Here is a 16,265-nt window from a genome sequence, read left to right on the forward strand (position 1 = left end):
GAATTGACTTCCTGAAAAATAATTGTGGCAAACAGTGTGGAGGGTGTACTTGAGGGAGAGAGACTGGAGGCAAGCAGGTGATTGTGACCGTCCGAGTGACAGCCCTGCAAGGGGCCTGGACTAGGCTGTGGCAGCAGGACTACGGAGCATGGAAGTGTGGGTGGTGTCACAATTTCTGGGTCGACAATGGAGATGTCACCAAGATGGGGGCCCCAAAAGAGAACCAGGTTGGGCAATGGGCGATGAGCTCAGGGGTCGGTGCTTTGAGGCTGTTTCGTCACCCTGGAGGCCTCCATGAGCTTATTAACCCTCATCATTTCAGGAGCAGCAGGGAGCTCTCACTGTCAGACTCCTTCCAACAACCTTGTGGAGGCCCCCTTGTCAATAATTCCAGCAAAGGTGGCCTCTCATTGGACAGGCTCAGCCAAGGGGAGGGAGTACGCTGATTGGCCAGACCTGAGTCACCTATCCACTTCTGGAAATGGGGGGGACTCCAAGCCCAGCCAAATTCTGCAGATGGAATGGCTGAGGGCCATTTTCCCAATGGAAACCTGGGCTTTACGGACAGTGGGATGGATACAGGGCCAATGGAAATAGCAGATGTGTATAGTGGCTTTGGCAGCACATATACTAACATTGGAACGATACAGAGATTAGCACGGCCCCTGCTCCAGATGACACACAAATTCATGAAGCGTTCCATTTTTTTAAAATAGGAAATGCTCCAAATGGAAGAGATTAAAAGCAAATATCTATCGGTATTGTCAAGCAATGAGATCATTTTTTAAATGGAAGCTCAAATAATTTAAAACTTTGTTGTATATCCATTACCCATTAACGTATAGAAATGATTTTTTATTGCCAGAGTTTCAGAAAAGTTGTAATGCATTTTTAACGTTCTCAGTGAATATGTGTAAGAACAGTGCAATTGCCCTTTCAAGTACCATATCTACTTTTTAATTTCATGATGAAAAAAGAAAGAGAAGAAATGGCATCGGCACCCCTCTGCTACCAGCGGAGCTGTAGTTAAAGTCTGAGGACCACAATGTGGGTCTCCATCCGGGGAAGCTGCTATGGTGATGTTACCGCGTCCCCTCCATCCCAAAGCTCCTTTGTTTGAAGAAGACACAAGTTGGAGTCGGAAACCCCTGGGTTTGAATCCTGCTCTGCCACATTGCGGCCAAGGCATGCTTTCCTGTCTGTGCTGTGTGCTGGGGTCACGCATGAACGTGCAGTCCCAGCCCACTCACAAAGGACACCAACTCTTACCCAGGCAGCTACTGGCCCCTGTGGTAGGTGCCAAGGTGGGAGGTGCGCAGGCACTGAGCAGCCAGGGAGGTCAAGGACGGACATCTAAATCAGGACCTAAAGGAGAAGCACGTGCCAGCCAGGGGAACAAGCCAGGAGAGTGGAGGAGGGAAGGGGCTGCAGAGGTAGGCAGAGGCCTGATGGTGCATGACCCTGTGACGGGACAACCCTGATCTCAATACCCTCATCTGCAAAGTGGAGGTATCCCTGGTTCAGTTGTTTCATGGATTCAAGAAATGATAGGAAAGCACCTAGCACAAGCCTGGCCCTTTGGAGGTGCTGGACCAGCCGTCACATCCACTCATGTGGACTCCCCCCCCCCACCTGGAGGTGTTTGAGTAGCATCTTGGGCGTTTAAACACTTCCACCTTCACCTTCTAGAGAGTCATTGTCATGGTTTGCAGCTGAGAATACCGGCTCATCCAGGAAAGGGAGACAGTGAGAGACCCAAGGCCTCTGGGTGTGGGGATGGGCTGCCTCTGCCTCCAGCACTCGCTGTAGTCAGTGCCCATTTTTAACACAAAGACACACATCTCTGTCATTGGCAGCCATGAGTAATCTGGTTCAGTCACCCAGTGAGTGGCTGGGGCACCCAGTGGAGGCGGGGGGAAGCCCGTGTGGCCAGACCGCAGCTCACACCCACGTCTGCAGAGGCCGACAGAAGCTGCTCCCGGGACCTCGGTCTTTCGAGGACAGGCACTTGTCAGTGTACGGGGCCCCTTTCCTTCTCTGCTTTCCTCGGCGGGCCTTCCCGCTCCTGCTCCTGGTGCCACCTGTCAGACAGGTGGGCCCTTCCCAAGAAGGGGGCCAGTTTCACGGATGAATCTGCAAAGGGCACTGCCTGTTCTCTACAGGGGCACGTTAGACGCCAGAGGAACAGGTTGGCCAGGGGAGTTTGGGAAGGGGAACTCCCTCCACGCACCCATAGAACTCGCCGGAGGCAAGGACTGGGTTGTGCTTCCCTCAGCTAGTGATCTTCGGCAAGCCTCAGCCCCCTCTGAGCCTTGGTCTCTTCTGTGAAATGAGGGTAGTGATGTGTTACCCGTCATGCAGGAAAGAGTCTCCTCAAGACTGGAAATAGGGAGTCGGTGAACATTATGACTGGTTCCAGGCCTGATTTGAACATGGATCCTGCTATTAACCACACGGATGGCAGGGGCTGGGGGAGCCCGTGGCTGTGGGGGCGGGGAGGGCAGGCCCCGGCAACCTATTCTCCCTGCCCTCCACCTGGATCGATCAGTTAAGACTGCATCAGCCTGCAAGTAACAAACCCGCCAACCATGGTTTAAACACATGAAGGCTTATTTCTATTTCATCATAAGAAATCCAACGACCGTCGACTTTGGTTTAGCTGCTCAATAATGTTTGTCAGGGACGAAGGCTCTATCTTTCTGCTTTCTGCCATTATCCTAATGACGTTTGACCTCTCTTAACTCATGGCTGCAAGATGGCTACAGCACTCCAGCCATCACATTCATGCTCCAGATAGGATAAAGAAGGGAGAGAAAACATGATGCTACATCTGCCCCCTATCATTACAAGAGCAAACCTTCCTGGCAGCCCCCTGCAGACATGTACTTACCCCTCCTTAGAAGCATGTCATGTGGCCGCCGTCAGCTGCAAGAGAGGCCCAGAATATGCTTATATAGGCACATTGCACCCAAATCAGAATGTTAGGAAGTGGAGAACAAATATTAAGTAGGTAGCTCACGGGTAAAAGGCAAAGCCAGATCTACTGGTCAAGAGGGCATGTGGGAGGTGCCCTAGTGCCCAAGACCAACACAGGTCTCCTATAGGGGACCCTGAAGACTGGCAGCCCGTGGGGGGGGGGGGGCTAGATTCCCTAGCTCAGAGTCCATCTCCCCAGGGCAACCCCAGAGCCTGGTGTCTCCCAGGTGACAACAGCCTGGCCAGGACTGGCTGTGAAGCAGGTACTGGCTGGCAGCTTCAGCCTGCCCCTCCATTCTCTACCCAGCCCTGCCCAGCCCAGCAGGCCACACAGTCCCCTCGTGACAACCTGTCCACTGTGCAATCACCCCACAATGTCACGTACACACAGTCCACGTAGGTTCATACACACAAGGACACGCTATGTCCACAGCACACAGGGATACACAAAATGCTGGCACCGCTATGCACACACAGCCACATGCACAGGGTTGCAGGCACACACGGACTACACTCTTACATACTCCACACAAACGTGCACAGAGATTTGCATGGGCGTGCACACGGGCACACCAGAACAACACACACAGGGACACGTACACACAGATACACACTGCCTGTTCTCAGCTGTTGGGACATACACTCTGCAACACACACCACCTCTCCTCCCTCCCTCCGTTGCTTCTACTTGTTCTGTTTTGCCTCAGCACACAGAGTGGCAGTGACAACCTCATCCCCACAGCACTGAGGAAAAGAAGGAGCGATTTCTGCCTGAAGGTGCCTAACACGCAGGAGACCATGCATGGGCCATGCTGAGCCTCGAGAGACCAAGGCCTGCTGAGGGGGCGGGGCTTAGGAACTCCCAGGCTCGGGGAGTCAGGAGGGGGCTCCGGGCACTGCTGCCTGAGACCCAGCAGCCAAGCCATGTGGTTTGATGGCAGGGCAGACCTGCCCACAGGAAGCAGGACGTGGCAGAGCCAGGCCTCCCTGCACTCAGACTGGTGGTGGCTCAGTCCGGCCAGCAGCATTTGTGTGCCAGTGTCCCCACAGGAAAGCAACTACCGCAAAGCCAGGCTGTGGGTTGAGTGTGGTTTTGGTGGAGGGGACAGCAGGAAGCCTGCTGGGAAGTGTCTGTCACTGGCTGCCAGAGGCCTGGGTGGGTGGGCTGACCTCATGGCCAGAAGGCTCCAGCTTGGGGCCACTTGTGGTTTTTCGGGAAGCCTCTCAATGTTGCTTCCACAATCCAGCACATCAGGCCCACCGCAAACCTGGGCGGGGAGGTCGGTCATGTTCTGTGACAGTGCCTGGACGTCCACCATTGGTGCTGCAGCCTTTTGTGGTCCCACCAGCTGAGCAAATACACTGAGGTTGATATTGCCCTTCCCTGAATATTGCTGAGGCCTGCTCGTACTGCCTGGGGTGAGAGGGTGGAGACTCACTCTGCTCTCTATCCTCAGAAGGATCCCAGGTCCGCAAGGGAGACTGACACAGCATGAACGGCATCTGGGGTGCCAGCCACATGGCCCCAGCCTCTCCTGATCCCCCTCCTCCTGGTCTTCTGCCCTTCCCTGGAATGTCAGTACCTCGAGGCATGGCCAGGGGCCCTCTCCTCACTCTGCTCCTCCTCCGCTAGTCTGCACTGACCACTTTCAACCCTGCTCCAGCCTGGCCCTTTCCTGAGATCCAGATCCAACACCGAGTGCACCTCAGACATCTCCCACCTGGCGCTCCGACTCCTGTGACAAATCCCACGGTCACAGCTTCCCCCACCTCAGGCGCCATCTCAGTAAATGGCACCTCCATCCCAGCCAGGCACCTGGGACTCACGCTTGCCTGATATACCACTGCAACCTCCTCCTCCAAAGTAGACCCCAAGTCCAAATCTTTAGTTCATCCAACAATACTGATGAACTATGTACCAGGTACTGTTCCAGGTGCTGGGCATTCGGCAGTGAAATAAACACACAAATATCCACCCTGGAGGAACTGAGATTTTGGTTGGGAAAGAGCAACAAGAGAAATCACTCAATTACACAGTGTCTTAGAAGCCGACAGGCACTGTGCAGGAAGCTAAAGCAGGGAGTGGAGGTGGGAAGTGCTGATGGGGTTGGGGGGGCAGTGATTATCATCTTAAATAGAATGATCAGGAAAGGACAACAGAGCTGGTGGCATTGGAGCAAGGACTTGACAGAGGAGGAGAGGAGGTGAGCTCTGTAGAGAGATTTGAGAGTAAGAGCATTTTGGGCGAGAGAATAGCAAGTGCAAAGGCCCTGAGGCCGGGAGTGTGCCTGGTGTGTTTGAGAAACAGTGATGAGGCTGTGGCTGGAGTACAGTGAGTCTAGAAAACAGGGTAGGACAAGCACTAATTTTACTGCCAGCTGCCTAGTCCCAGCCCCCATCATTTCTCACCAGGACCGTCACAATTGCCTCCTACATCCTCCTGACTTCTTCTCTTGCTCCTATAACCCGTTCTCTGCACAGTGATCTTTCGAAAAACACAAATCAGATCGTCTGCCTGCAATAACAGCCCCATCTCAGGGAATAAAGGCCGTCACCCAGGCCTGCAAGGCATCAGCATGAAGAATGAAGGGGAGATAAAGGAGGTCTCAGTCAGTGAAGGGACCAGCTTCTCTGGCGCTCAGTCCTGGGTGTGACCACAAGTCCAGCTAATCTGGTTTCCTGTGAAATCATCCTTTTCACCCATCTGTGATCTGCCCCCTGCCTGGTTTCCTCTCCCAGAGGAAATGGCTGAGGGGCGTGTGCAGGTCCAGGCTCAGCTGAGGTGTGGGCTGGGTGGTGGGGGTGGGGTTGGTATGGATCCTGCTCTGAACACCCCAGGGAAAGGGAGTGGCCATGGGGGAGGCTCCCTCCCAAGCACTGGGGGTGGGGGGAGGCAGAATCAAGCAGCAAGCCTTCCAGAAACACTCATGGACCTCACCTTCTCTCACCTGGCACCTATAGGTAGGATTGCCAGATAATATACAGGACACCTAGTTAAATTTGAATTTCAGATAAACAAATAATTTTTTCATTATTATGTCCCAAATATTGCCTGCATCCAATATTTCCATTTGCTAAATCTGGCAACCCTACCTGGATAACCACATCTGCTTCCTCACTGGCCTCCCAGCTTTCCCCTGGCCCCACACGACGGCCCGAGACCCTGGGAAGACCCTGTTGCTTCACATCTCTCCTCAACTCAAAACCCTCCAGCCACTCTGAGGCCATAGCTGACGTGGGCCTGGTGAGTTTTCTAGCCCCGTCTCATCCTCCCAATCTCCTTCCCCCATGGTCTGTCTGCTGGTAAAGTGGCTCTCTCGGGAAAAACAAACAAACTGTATTTATATTCATATGTATATTTATGGTATTTATATTTATATTTATTTTATATTTATGAGGTTTGACAATTAAGTTTGCGAACTCATCCTAGAAAAAGTGCTACCATGCCTCATTGCTGAATATCACCACAGTCACCTTCTAAGTACTCCCCTTGGGAAGCTATGCACTGATGCCAGTGCCTAGTCCACCCTTCAAAGCAATTTTGGGACTCTTTTTGTGGAATGGCCATCAGAGCTGTCATCATATTACCCTTGATGTCCTGAATGTCATCAAAATGTCTTCCTTTCAATATTTCCTTTATCTTCCGGTAAAAAAAGAAGTCATTGGGGGCCAGATCAGGTGAGTAGGGAGGGTGTTCCAATACAGTTATTTGTTCACTGGCTAAAAACTCCCTCACAGACAGTGCCATGTGAGCTGGTGCATTGTCGTGATGCAAGAGCCATGAATTGTTGGTGAAAAGTTCAGGTCGTCTAACTTTCTCACGCAGCCTTTTCAGCACTTCCAAATAGTCAACTTGGTTACCTGTTTGTTCAGTTGGTACAAATTCATCACGAATAATCCCTCTGATATCAAAAACGGCTAGCAACAAGTTCGCGAACTTAATTGTCAGATCTCATATACACACAGAGGGTACTAAAAAAATGTGTACACATTTTAAGAAAGGAAAAAACTATTAAAATTGTAATACTCAATATATACAGATAACAAAAGATGAAAAGTCACATTTGACTTTGCAATTATAAGAGGTGCTCAAAGTGGTTACCATCAATGGTGTAGATTCTTGACCATTGCACTGTTCACCTGAAGCTGAAGCTGAATAACACTGTATGTCAACTATAATTATATATATATATATATATATATATATATATATATGGCCACGGGACGTGGAGTGCAGTATAGGGAATAGTCAGTGGAACTGTAACAGCTGCATACGATGTCAGACGGGTAGTAGATTGGGGGAGGGCGTTATCACTTTATGAGGGATGTAAATGTCTAACTACATTGTCTAACTAATTACATTGTTTGGTACACCTAAAACTAATTTTTTAAAAAAATAGTGGTTACCATTAGCATCCAAACACTTCTGATTACGGGGAACTACCACTTTGAGCAACGTTGACCAACGTGTCCACTTGTATACATTTTTTGGCACCCCTAGTATATATATATATATATATATATATATATATATATATATATATATATATACATTCGAAAGCCCTGGTTTTAGCATTTGCTGATTTCCACGGTGTAAATATCCTCTCCATGACTGATTCCAAGCCACCACATGACATGACTGAAGGCAGAGTTGGGCACAATTGTCTTCTGTGAGTCAGTGCAAGCCAGTGTGAGCAGGTTCCAGTCTGCCTCTCTGTTCCTCCAGCATATTCCACCTCAGGGCCTTTGCATTTACTGTGCTCTGTGTTCGGAAGAGCTCGCCACAGAGCCTTGCATGATTCACCCCTTCACTTCTTTTGGAGCTTTGCTCAAAGCCTCCTCAGAGATCTTCTCTGTGCACCCATCTATAATAACCCGCCCAACCCCCATCGTTCTCCAGCCCTTTTTCCCACTTTCATTTTTTTCTGCATAGCACTTATCACGATCTCAAAGTATTTTGAACACCTGTTTACTTGTTTGTCTACTTCACCAGGAAGTCAACTTCATGAGGGCAGGGGCTGTGTCTGTCTTGTTTTCAGCTTTATCCTGAGCACCTACACAGTGACTGGCACACAGTAGGTGCTCAATAAATACCCGTCGAGTGATAACTCTAGGCTCAGTAAGCTTGGCTCTCATGATCTTGATGTTTATTTTTTATTCCTGATTGGAGCAATTCAGTACACCTACGAGAGTCCCATCTGAGGTGTTCATTCTTTCTACTCGCACCCCCCACCAAGGCCACTCTCCCCACAGAAGCCAGCCTGACGCAGACACGGATTCCAATCCAGCTCCATTCCTGCTTTGCTGTGCAACTTTGGTGAGGCTCTGTCCACCTCTGAGCCTGGTGGTTTTGCCCCCTGTGAGGGAACTATTAACTTCCACCCCCCTGGGTTATTGTGGGGACCGTGTAGCTGAATAGATGAGAAAGCACTTTGCATTATCTATAGCCCCAAAATGTAGCACCAGGAACCTCATTCACCCCACCATTTCTCAGAGGGAAAAAACTTTTTAGAGCTATTAGAAATATCCTAGAACTGTCAAAAGTATTTATAATCAGCCACGTACGGTGTAAAAACATAACACAGTATTGGGTTTTTTCCTCCCTTTCAATTCATTTAATTTAAACCATCTGTCAAAAGAGCCAATAAACAAATATTGAATTACATTTTGTTGGGTTTAGTCTATAACAGCATTTTGAAAATATCACAAATGTTCATCAAGTAGAAAAGAAAACTGAGGAAGTCACGTTGATGACACAATCTCCATTTAGATTCTTCTTGGCCAACATTTAAGTGGCTTTGTCTCATCTGTGACACTGAAAAAAATCATCTTCCTGTTGTCCCTTTTCCCAGCTTTGGTGACTTCAGTCCATTTAAAAATTATGTCACTCTCAGTGGATTGGTGGTTGGGGGGTGGGGAAGGGTGAAATGCATAAAGGAGATCAGTTGTCTGCTGACAATGGAACTAGACGTTTGGTAGTGATCACACTATATACCATATAAAGATGTCAAATTATAATATTGAACACCTGAACCTTATATAATGTTATAAACCAATGTCACCTCAATTTTTAAAATATCATTCTAATTCTCCTACTTCTCAGCAGCCTCTCTTCCACTATCTCCTGACCCCTTCCTCCCTTCCCTTCACCACCTGTCTCTCTCCTGGGCTGGAACTCCCGAGAGAGACCGGGAAAGTGGTGTCTCAGAGGAAGAGAACCATCTGTCCAGGACCATGGAGAGTGGCCAGCATGTGCGGTCCCCTCCCAGCTGCTAGTCAGGCCATGTCTATACCAACCCCGACCCAAAGATAAGGGATTAAACGTGAACAGCCACTAATGGGCTTTCTTTGACCTACAGAGTGTCATCTAAAAATTCAACCAACACGACAAAACTAAGAGAGCTCAAGAAAAACGGAGATTTCCCAGCCATCTTTTAAGAAGCAGAAGTTCAGGCAAGTGTGCACTCAAATGCCTACAACCAGGGCTGGTATTCTGCTGGCCCATTCCAGCAGACTGCTAATGGCAGTCCAGCCCATTAGCAGGCACCCATGAGGATCGGTTGGGGATATGTTTTGATCAATTGGCCATCTTATCAGGTTGGTTGGTGCCTGTGCCACGTGAATTATTCAGTATTTTAAATACCACTCATATCCTCACCAATTGCCTAGGGCTAAGCTTGCCCAATTGTTCCCTTGATAATTTTCATCCCTGAACTGTTGTGTTTTCTTAAGGCAGAGAAACACTTCTGGTAGCTATGTCTTTCAACAGAGGAGGGAAACTAAAGCTAGATGTGGAAATGTGCTTATTAAGATTAATAGAAGCGGGGCATCCCTGATGGCTCAGTTGGTTAGACTGTGAGCTCTCAACAACAAGGTTGCTGGTTTAATTCCTGCATGGGATGGTGGGCTGTACCCTCGGCAACTAAGATTGAAAATGGTGACTGGACTTGGAGCTGAGCTGTGGCCTCCATGGCTAGATTGAAGGACAACAACTTGGAGCTGTTGGTCCCGGGAGAAACAGACTGTGGGGACAGAGTCCCAGAGGGCAGTTTCCAGGCTCTCGGCCTCATGTGGAAAGGTGCTGGCTCGGGCCATCAGCTGTGACTAGTTGGCCATCAGCTACTACCGGTTAGCCATTAGCCACTGATATAACTGCCGTGGCTGAGCTAGCAAGCGCGGATTGCAGTTAGCAAGTGAGGTTTGTTGGCAGAGAAGTAGACGGCAGGTTGCGGATCGTGTGGCTCTTGCTTCCTATGTCTCCGACCCAGCCGTCAGCGGGAATATAGTGGTATGACTCCTCTATCTATGGCTCCGTGGGTGTTCCTTTTGGGCCTAGCCGTGTCCTGCGTTCTTGTGCCAGGAGCGGGAGCTGAGACCTTGCATGACACACACTGTTCTCCAATATTCCCCAACAAAAACAAAAACAAAAACAAAAGATTAACAGAAGCAAATAAGAAAAGGCGGAAAGGATGTTCCAGGTATGAAGGAACAACGTGTGCAAAGATAATGTGATGTACTGAGTGCCACTGAATTAAGCACTTAAAAACGGAAATGAAGCACTGGTTAGCTCAACTCTCATTCTAACTGCCTTTTCCATGTTGTTTCATCCTGCGGAACCTGGGAAGAAAAATGCTCAAGTTCCCAGACTCCCTTGCAGTTAGAAGTGGCCCCGTGACTCAGTTCTGGTTAATGGGTTGTGTATGAAAGTCCCCACTTAATCAATGGATTGTGTAGGGCATCCCATCCTACAGGAAGCCTTGCTTTCTCCTGCCTTCCTCTGTCTGGGAAGTGGCATCACCTGCCTTGTGGTTATGAGGACAAAAGCCGCATATGAAGGAAGTGGAGCAGGTAGGTAGAACCTGGGCCCTGATGACGTAGCTGAGCCATGCTGTCACTTCTGGACTGCCTTGATGTTTGACACAAATGACCCTATGTATTTAAGCCCTAATTGGGTTTTCTGTCACATGCAGCCTAATTGCCATCCATGTGCCCAACATGTGAACTCCTGGCATGCTTCACTTACCTGCCTGGCTTTGGCTTACATTGAATGTGTGTCCTCTGGATTAAAGATGAATGGTTTTTAAAGACCTACAGTATTTTCCAGAATTTGGCTAGCAATTCAACTAGCCTGTCTGCAAACAAAGACTCTAATCACGTCATCATCTTCACTGTGGTGACCGTTGGTACCATTTATTGAGCCCTGTTACGTAGGGGTTTCCTAGAAGCTGAGACTCAGAAAAGTTAAGCCATTGGCCCAAGGTCACACAGACAGAGCCTGGGTTGGAACCTAGGGCTGTCTGACTCACTTCTCTACAGCTCCCTCTGCTGGTTAACTCCAGGAAGAAGCTGCTCTACTAGGCGTTTCCTCCCTTGAACTTCAGGAGTAGAGAGAGCATGCCCTGATCTAGAGGCCGGTTTGGAGAGGCCAGGGATTCCCCCAGACCTTCAAATGACTTAATGGGAAAATGACATGGTCCAGGCAATGCCTTCCTCTTCCTAATGTGGACATTGAGGCCAGAACCCAGGGTCACACTGCAAATTGGACACAAGCTGGTGATGGAAACTGAGGGCCCTTCCCCCTATCTTGGGCTCTGCCCCAGACCCAGACCCGGTTATTCTGTTGTACTGCTGGAGGCTGGAGTCCCCGATTCTTCTTCTCTCCCTCCTCAACTCTAGACCCTCCCCCTGGCTGGAATCTGAGGGCACGGGAGACTCAATCCCCCAAGTGTCTCCCAAAGACCCCCACTCACTCATTCACTCACTCATGCTGTCATTCGACGAGCATTTGAGCATTTAGCAAGTGGCTCCAACATGCCTGTCCTCCGTGGGTGCTCAGGGAGTTGAGTGTGGTTTGGTAGAGTTGTGACTGGGGGACTGAGGGGCTCAGAGAAAGGCCCTGGACCAACGTGGAGGGAGGAGGTGGAAAAAAGGCATTCTGGCGGAGGAGATACTTACCTGGATTTTGAAGTTCAATAAGAAGCTTTCAGGCAGTGAAGGTGGAAGGGGTCCTCCAGGTGCGAAGCAAGAGTGTGTGTAAAGGCAACAAGATGCACTGAACACCACTGGATTGTGCACATAAACATGGTTGGTTTTAGGCCATGTGAATTCCACTGCAACAAAAACAAATGGGTACGACTTTTAACTGGACAGCGTGTGTGCAAGCGTCTAGTACTGCAAGGCTGCGGGGCAGGGAGGTGGGCAGCAGCAGGAGGGACCCGAGGGACCCGGCAGGCCACGGAGGGCCTTGGCTTTGTGTCACTTGTGAAATTCAGCTGTGGGCCTGGCCTGTGCCCCATTCTACAGGGAACCAACAGGCATTCCTGGGGTGGCCCCAGCTCTCTCTACTGGAGAGCTGAGAGGCTGAGCCAGGAAGAAAGACTTGGAAGGGCTGTGAGAGGAATAATCTGGGAACTTAAGAGTCACAGCAGCCATGCTTCGAATCCCAACTCTGGTTCCAACTCATTGTGATCTTGGGAAGTCACTTCACTTCCCTGAGCCTCAACTTTCCCACCTGTAAAAGGGGGTGGTAGCACTGCTCTTGTGGATTGTTGTAAGGAGCCCTGTCCTATGGATGCTACAGAGCTTTGTGGGATGGGAAGAGGTGGGGGGAGGATTATTATTGTTGCTGTCGACCTCGGTCAGCCGGTCTCTCTGACACTCACCTGAGAGAGAAAGCAGGCCAGAGCTAGGAGGCCCCTGGCCCCAAACCAGGAGGGGTCAAGGTCTGTAAGCAGGATGTCTGCACCATGGTTCAGGCCCTGCCTCGCAGCTTCCTCTTCCCCAGGCCAGTTCCCCTGTGCCCCATGACGTGGGCCGCATGGGTACGGTAGGGAGGGGGCATTGGGTGGTTAAATTTCCTGGGCTGACAGGGAGGAGGCCACACCCAGTGGAGTCAAGACTCTGGCCTCCTCTACAAATGCTGCCACTGCTTCTGCTCCTGCTGTTTGGTAAGGAGCTGTGGGTGGGTAGGGAGCCCAGGGAGTAGAGGGGGAAGGGATCCATCCCTTGAGGGCTGAGAATCCAGGTCTCCGGGGTGCCGGACAAAGTAGGTGACAGGTGGTGGGGGTGTCTGGCCTGCAAGGAAGAGCTCCATGTAAATGGGGCCTGACCTTCTAGATTAACAAGGTGGGGGGAGGCCCAGCTGCCTTAGCAATGATCCCGTGAGAGAAAAGCAAGAAGAGCTGGACCCCTATAATGAGCTCCTGGGCAAGAAGGGGAGGAAATCCTCCCAGAGGGCAGATTGTGGGGGGATGGGGAGAGATCAAGAAAGACGTCACAAAGGTGAGGTTTGAAGACTGAATAGGAGTTGTCTAGGGGGAGAAGGTGGGGGATGATATGCTAGGTAGAAGGAACAGCATGTGTACACCTGGAGGCATAAAAAAGCATGAGTATTCCAAGAACTACCTTTAATAAGAAAAACAGCTAAAAAGGTATTGAACTTCAGCTTGTTTTAAATATTTGACATATATTATGACATCTAATCCTCACAAGAGCCCCGTGGGTGTGACGAAGAAACCAAGACTGGGAGGTTAAGTAGCTTGCTCTAAGTCACACAGGATTCCATTGCAGGCAGTGTGATTTCAAACAGGGGCAGGGTGGGGGGGCGCATGGCAACGGGTGGGAACTGGGGCTCTAGAGGTTAGCAGAGGCCTGGATGGAAAGATGGGGGGACAGAGAGGAAAGAGATGAATGGTAGACGTCCAGGATGCCGGGACCCAGAGCTGAGCTATGAGGCCTCATTCTCCCAAGGTGCAGGGCCAAGGCTGGCTGAGACCTACAGCAGAAAGGGCCCAGACACGTGGCCTTGGCAGGCAAGCATCTTCCTGGACACCCGGTACCGCTGCGAGGGGGCCCTCATCTCCCGAGAGTGGGTCCTCACAGGAGCCAACTGCTTTGGCAGGTGTGTGCAGGGCCGGGGAGGTGGTGGAGCGGGGCTCCAGGAGGGAGGACCCTAGCCTCATTGCCTCCCACTCTCCACAGCTGGCCTCAGTCCCACTACAGTGTGACCCTGGGCCCAGATCGACTGGCACTGGACACTTGCAAGAGCAAGTCCAGAGTGGAGGAGCTGCTGCTGTCCCCAGGAGGGCCCAAGGGCTCTGGGTCCAGTGGCCTGGCTCTAGCCCGGCTGGCAAGGCCACCATCGCTCAGCAGTGCTGTACAGCCTGTGCCTCTGGCCACCTGGCCTCAACCTTTACTCAAGTGGCAGCTCTGCTGGGCGCAAGGGTTCGAGTCTGATTTCAGTAAGGATGGGAGCAGGTGATTGGGAAGGTCGAGGGTGGTGGGGGAGGGTGGACTGGACGAGGAGCACTGCCAGCGTGTTGCTGGGACCTTGCAGAGGTAGTACTCCTGAGTCCCTGAGCCCCAGAGGACAACCTTGACCCGGGCCAGCCGCTGGTCAGCATCACGGACACAGATGTGCGAGGGAGAGGCGAGGCCCTGACACCCTGCTTCGCCTGAGTCAGCTTCCAGCTCCACCCAGCCCAGATGGCTGGCACTGGGCACTGTCCCCATCCCCTCCCCAGGCCGAAGTGTGTCCCAGATCTCAGTGGGCTTGAAGCTTTCCTGAGGGGACTGTGAGAGTCTAACAGAGGAGTGTTTAAGAGAGAGGTGGGGCTGAGGAGTGTGGGGAGGCCTGGAAGCCCAGGAGGGTGTGTGGGGGGGAGACGAGGCAGGAGGAAAGTATGTTAACAACTGGCAGGGCAGGACTGCTGCAAACTTGCTGGATATCAATCAGGGCTGAGGGTCTGTCCCCACCCCCCTGCAGATCCCTACGTGCCACCCCAAGAACTGCACAGTGTCCCCTTGAGACCGCTCCACATCAGAACCTGCAAAGATGCCTTTCGCCTCCGACCCGACTGCCCTGACCTGAACGTCGGCCTGCCCAAAGGCTCCCAGTGCTCCAGGCCCCTCCCCGGGGCCCTCAAACTGGTGGTGAGGATCCCAGCCTGGCGCTAGATGGTCCTGAGGTGCCGCTCCCCGCCCCACAGTCCCTCCTAGTCCCACTCGACTTGATCGAGCTAGGCCTGGTTACCCCCTCATTCCACAAAACCCAGGGAACCGGCTTACCTGCACCCCTGATGGCCACCCCCGAGCTTCCCACCCTTGGGTGTCTCCCCCGTTAGGTCCTGTCCAAATGTGAGCAGCCTCTGACATAGCAGGTTGTAAACGACGGGGAGCCCCCTGCTTATTTGATAATCACAAGCATTTTATTGACAACTGACTTTTGTGTAATACTGAGCCTCAAAAGCTACGAGGAGGAAAAAGTTGGGCGACAGTGGTAGAATTTGTGGGGGGAAGCATTTTAACTGGGAAGAGACAGTGAAGGGTGGGGAAAGGGAATATGCAAGTCCCTGGGAGCAGAAATCCCTGCCTGAGAGCCTTGTGGTGCCCAGGAGCCCCACTCATTCAGCCTCTCCCGGCCGAGGTAGGAACACTGGCTGCCCAGGCTCCCCAGTCAGGTCTTTGCGCACGTGGAGGGAGGGGTCAGTGGGTCTGCGCTGGCTGTAGCCTGTCCTTTCCTCTCCCACACCGGTGTCTGACGGGACTCCCCTAATCTGCTCCCAAAATGGCAGCTGGTGGTTGCAGGGCGTGATGACCTGGAGTCCCTGCATGGGGCCTGGGCTCCCAGAAGTCTACAGTCCTGTGTATCCTTTCCTTTCCTGGGTCCAGGAGAAGGTCCCTAACGCCACCTCACCAGCTTCTACAGCTCAGCCAAGAGGCACCCTTGGGCCTGCCGCAGGCCCAGGAAGAGGCAGTGAGGGTCTTCAGCCTGTGGAGTCCTGGGTTTGAATCCTAAACTCACCTGCTGACGGTGTCCCAGTCGCCTCCCCTCCTGAATCTGCTTCCTTTGTGTGATGGAGATGGATTCAGGTATTCACCTCGCTAACAAGCTGTTACAAGACGTGCCAGGGAGCCACAGATCAGGGTGGCCCTGAGTGGGGGGCGGGGGGAGGCGAGCGTTAGTCCGAGTTATGACAATAATAAATAATAAATGTGTGAGTACAAACCATGAGAGCTAAGAGCAACGGATCAACGTGTTAACAGTAGCTGCGACCGACGCAGGGCAGCCGCGGAGTAACTGTCATTTGAACAACGTCCTGACAGAGCCGTGGGTTTCTCGCTTCACACTGAGCAGCGGTGACTTGTTTTTAAGTATTCTTTGAGGTTCCTCCATCTTTGTTTAATAAACGTTTTGGAGACGACGATCTCAAAAGCCCCACGGGAGCATCCCCCCGACCCGACGGGGGAGCTGCCCGGCCCAGCCGGGGCCTCTGCAGAAGCCGGCGGCT

At 51.6% G+C, this 16,265-nt stretch overlaps 1 protein-coding gene and 1 pseudogene across 1 annotated transcript; both read left to right on the forward strand.

The window, feature by feature from the left end:
- Window positions 1–609: 609 nt before the first annotated feature.
- LOC141569127 (U6 spliceosomal RNA) lies at window positions 610–709 on the forward strand (annotated as a pseudogene).
- A 12,110-nt stretch (window positions 710–12,819) lies between these two features.
- Window positions 12,820–14,931, forward strand: LOC109459378 (tryptase gamma). Its single transcript, XM_019753774.2, has 4 exons — window positions 12,820–12,923; window positions 13,726–13,876; window positions 13,957–14,216; window positions 14,741–14,931. Exons 1-4 carry the CDS (start codon window positions 12,893–12,895, stop codon window positions 14,929–14,931), a joined length of 633 nt encoding a protein of 210 aa, XP_019609333.2. The 5' UTR covers window positions 12,820–12,892.
- Window positions 14,932–16,265: the final 1,334 nt, after the last annotated feature.

The sequence above is a fragment of the Rhinolophus sinicus genome, linkage group LG15 (genome assembly GCF_036562045.2).
Source record: "Rhinolophus sinicus isolate RSC01 linkage group LG15, ASM3656204v1, whole genome shotgun sequence".
Taxonomy (NCBI): domain Eukaryota; kingdom Metazoa; phylum Chordata; class Mammalia; order Chiroptera; family Rhinolophidae; genus Rhinolophus; species Rhinolophus sinicus.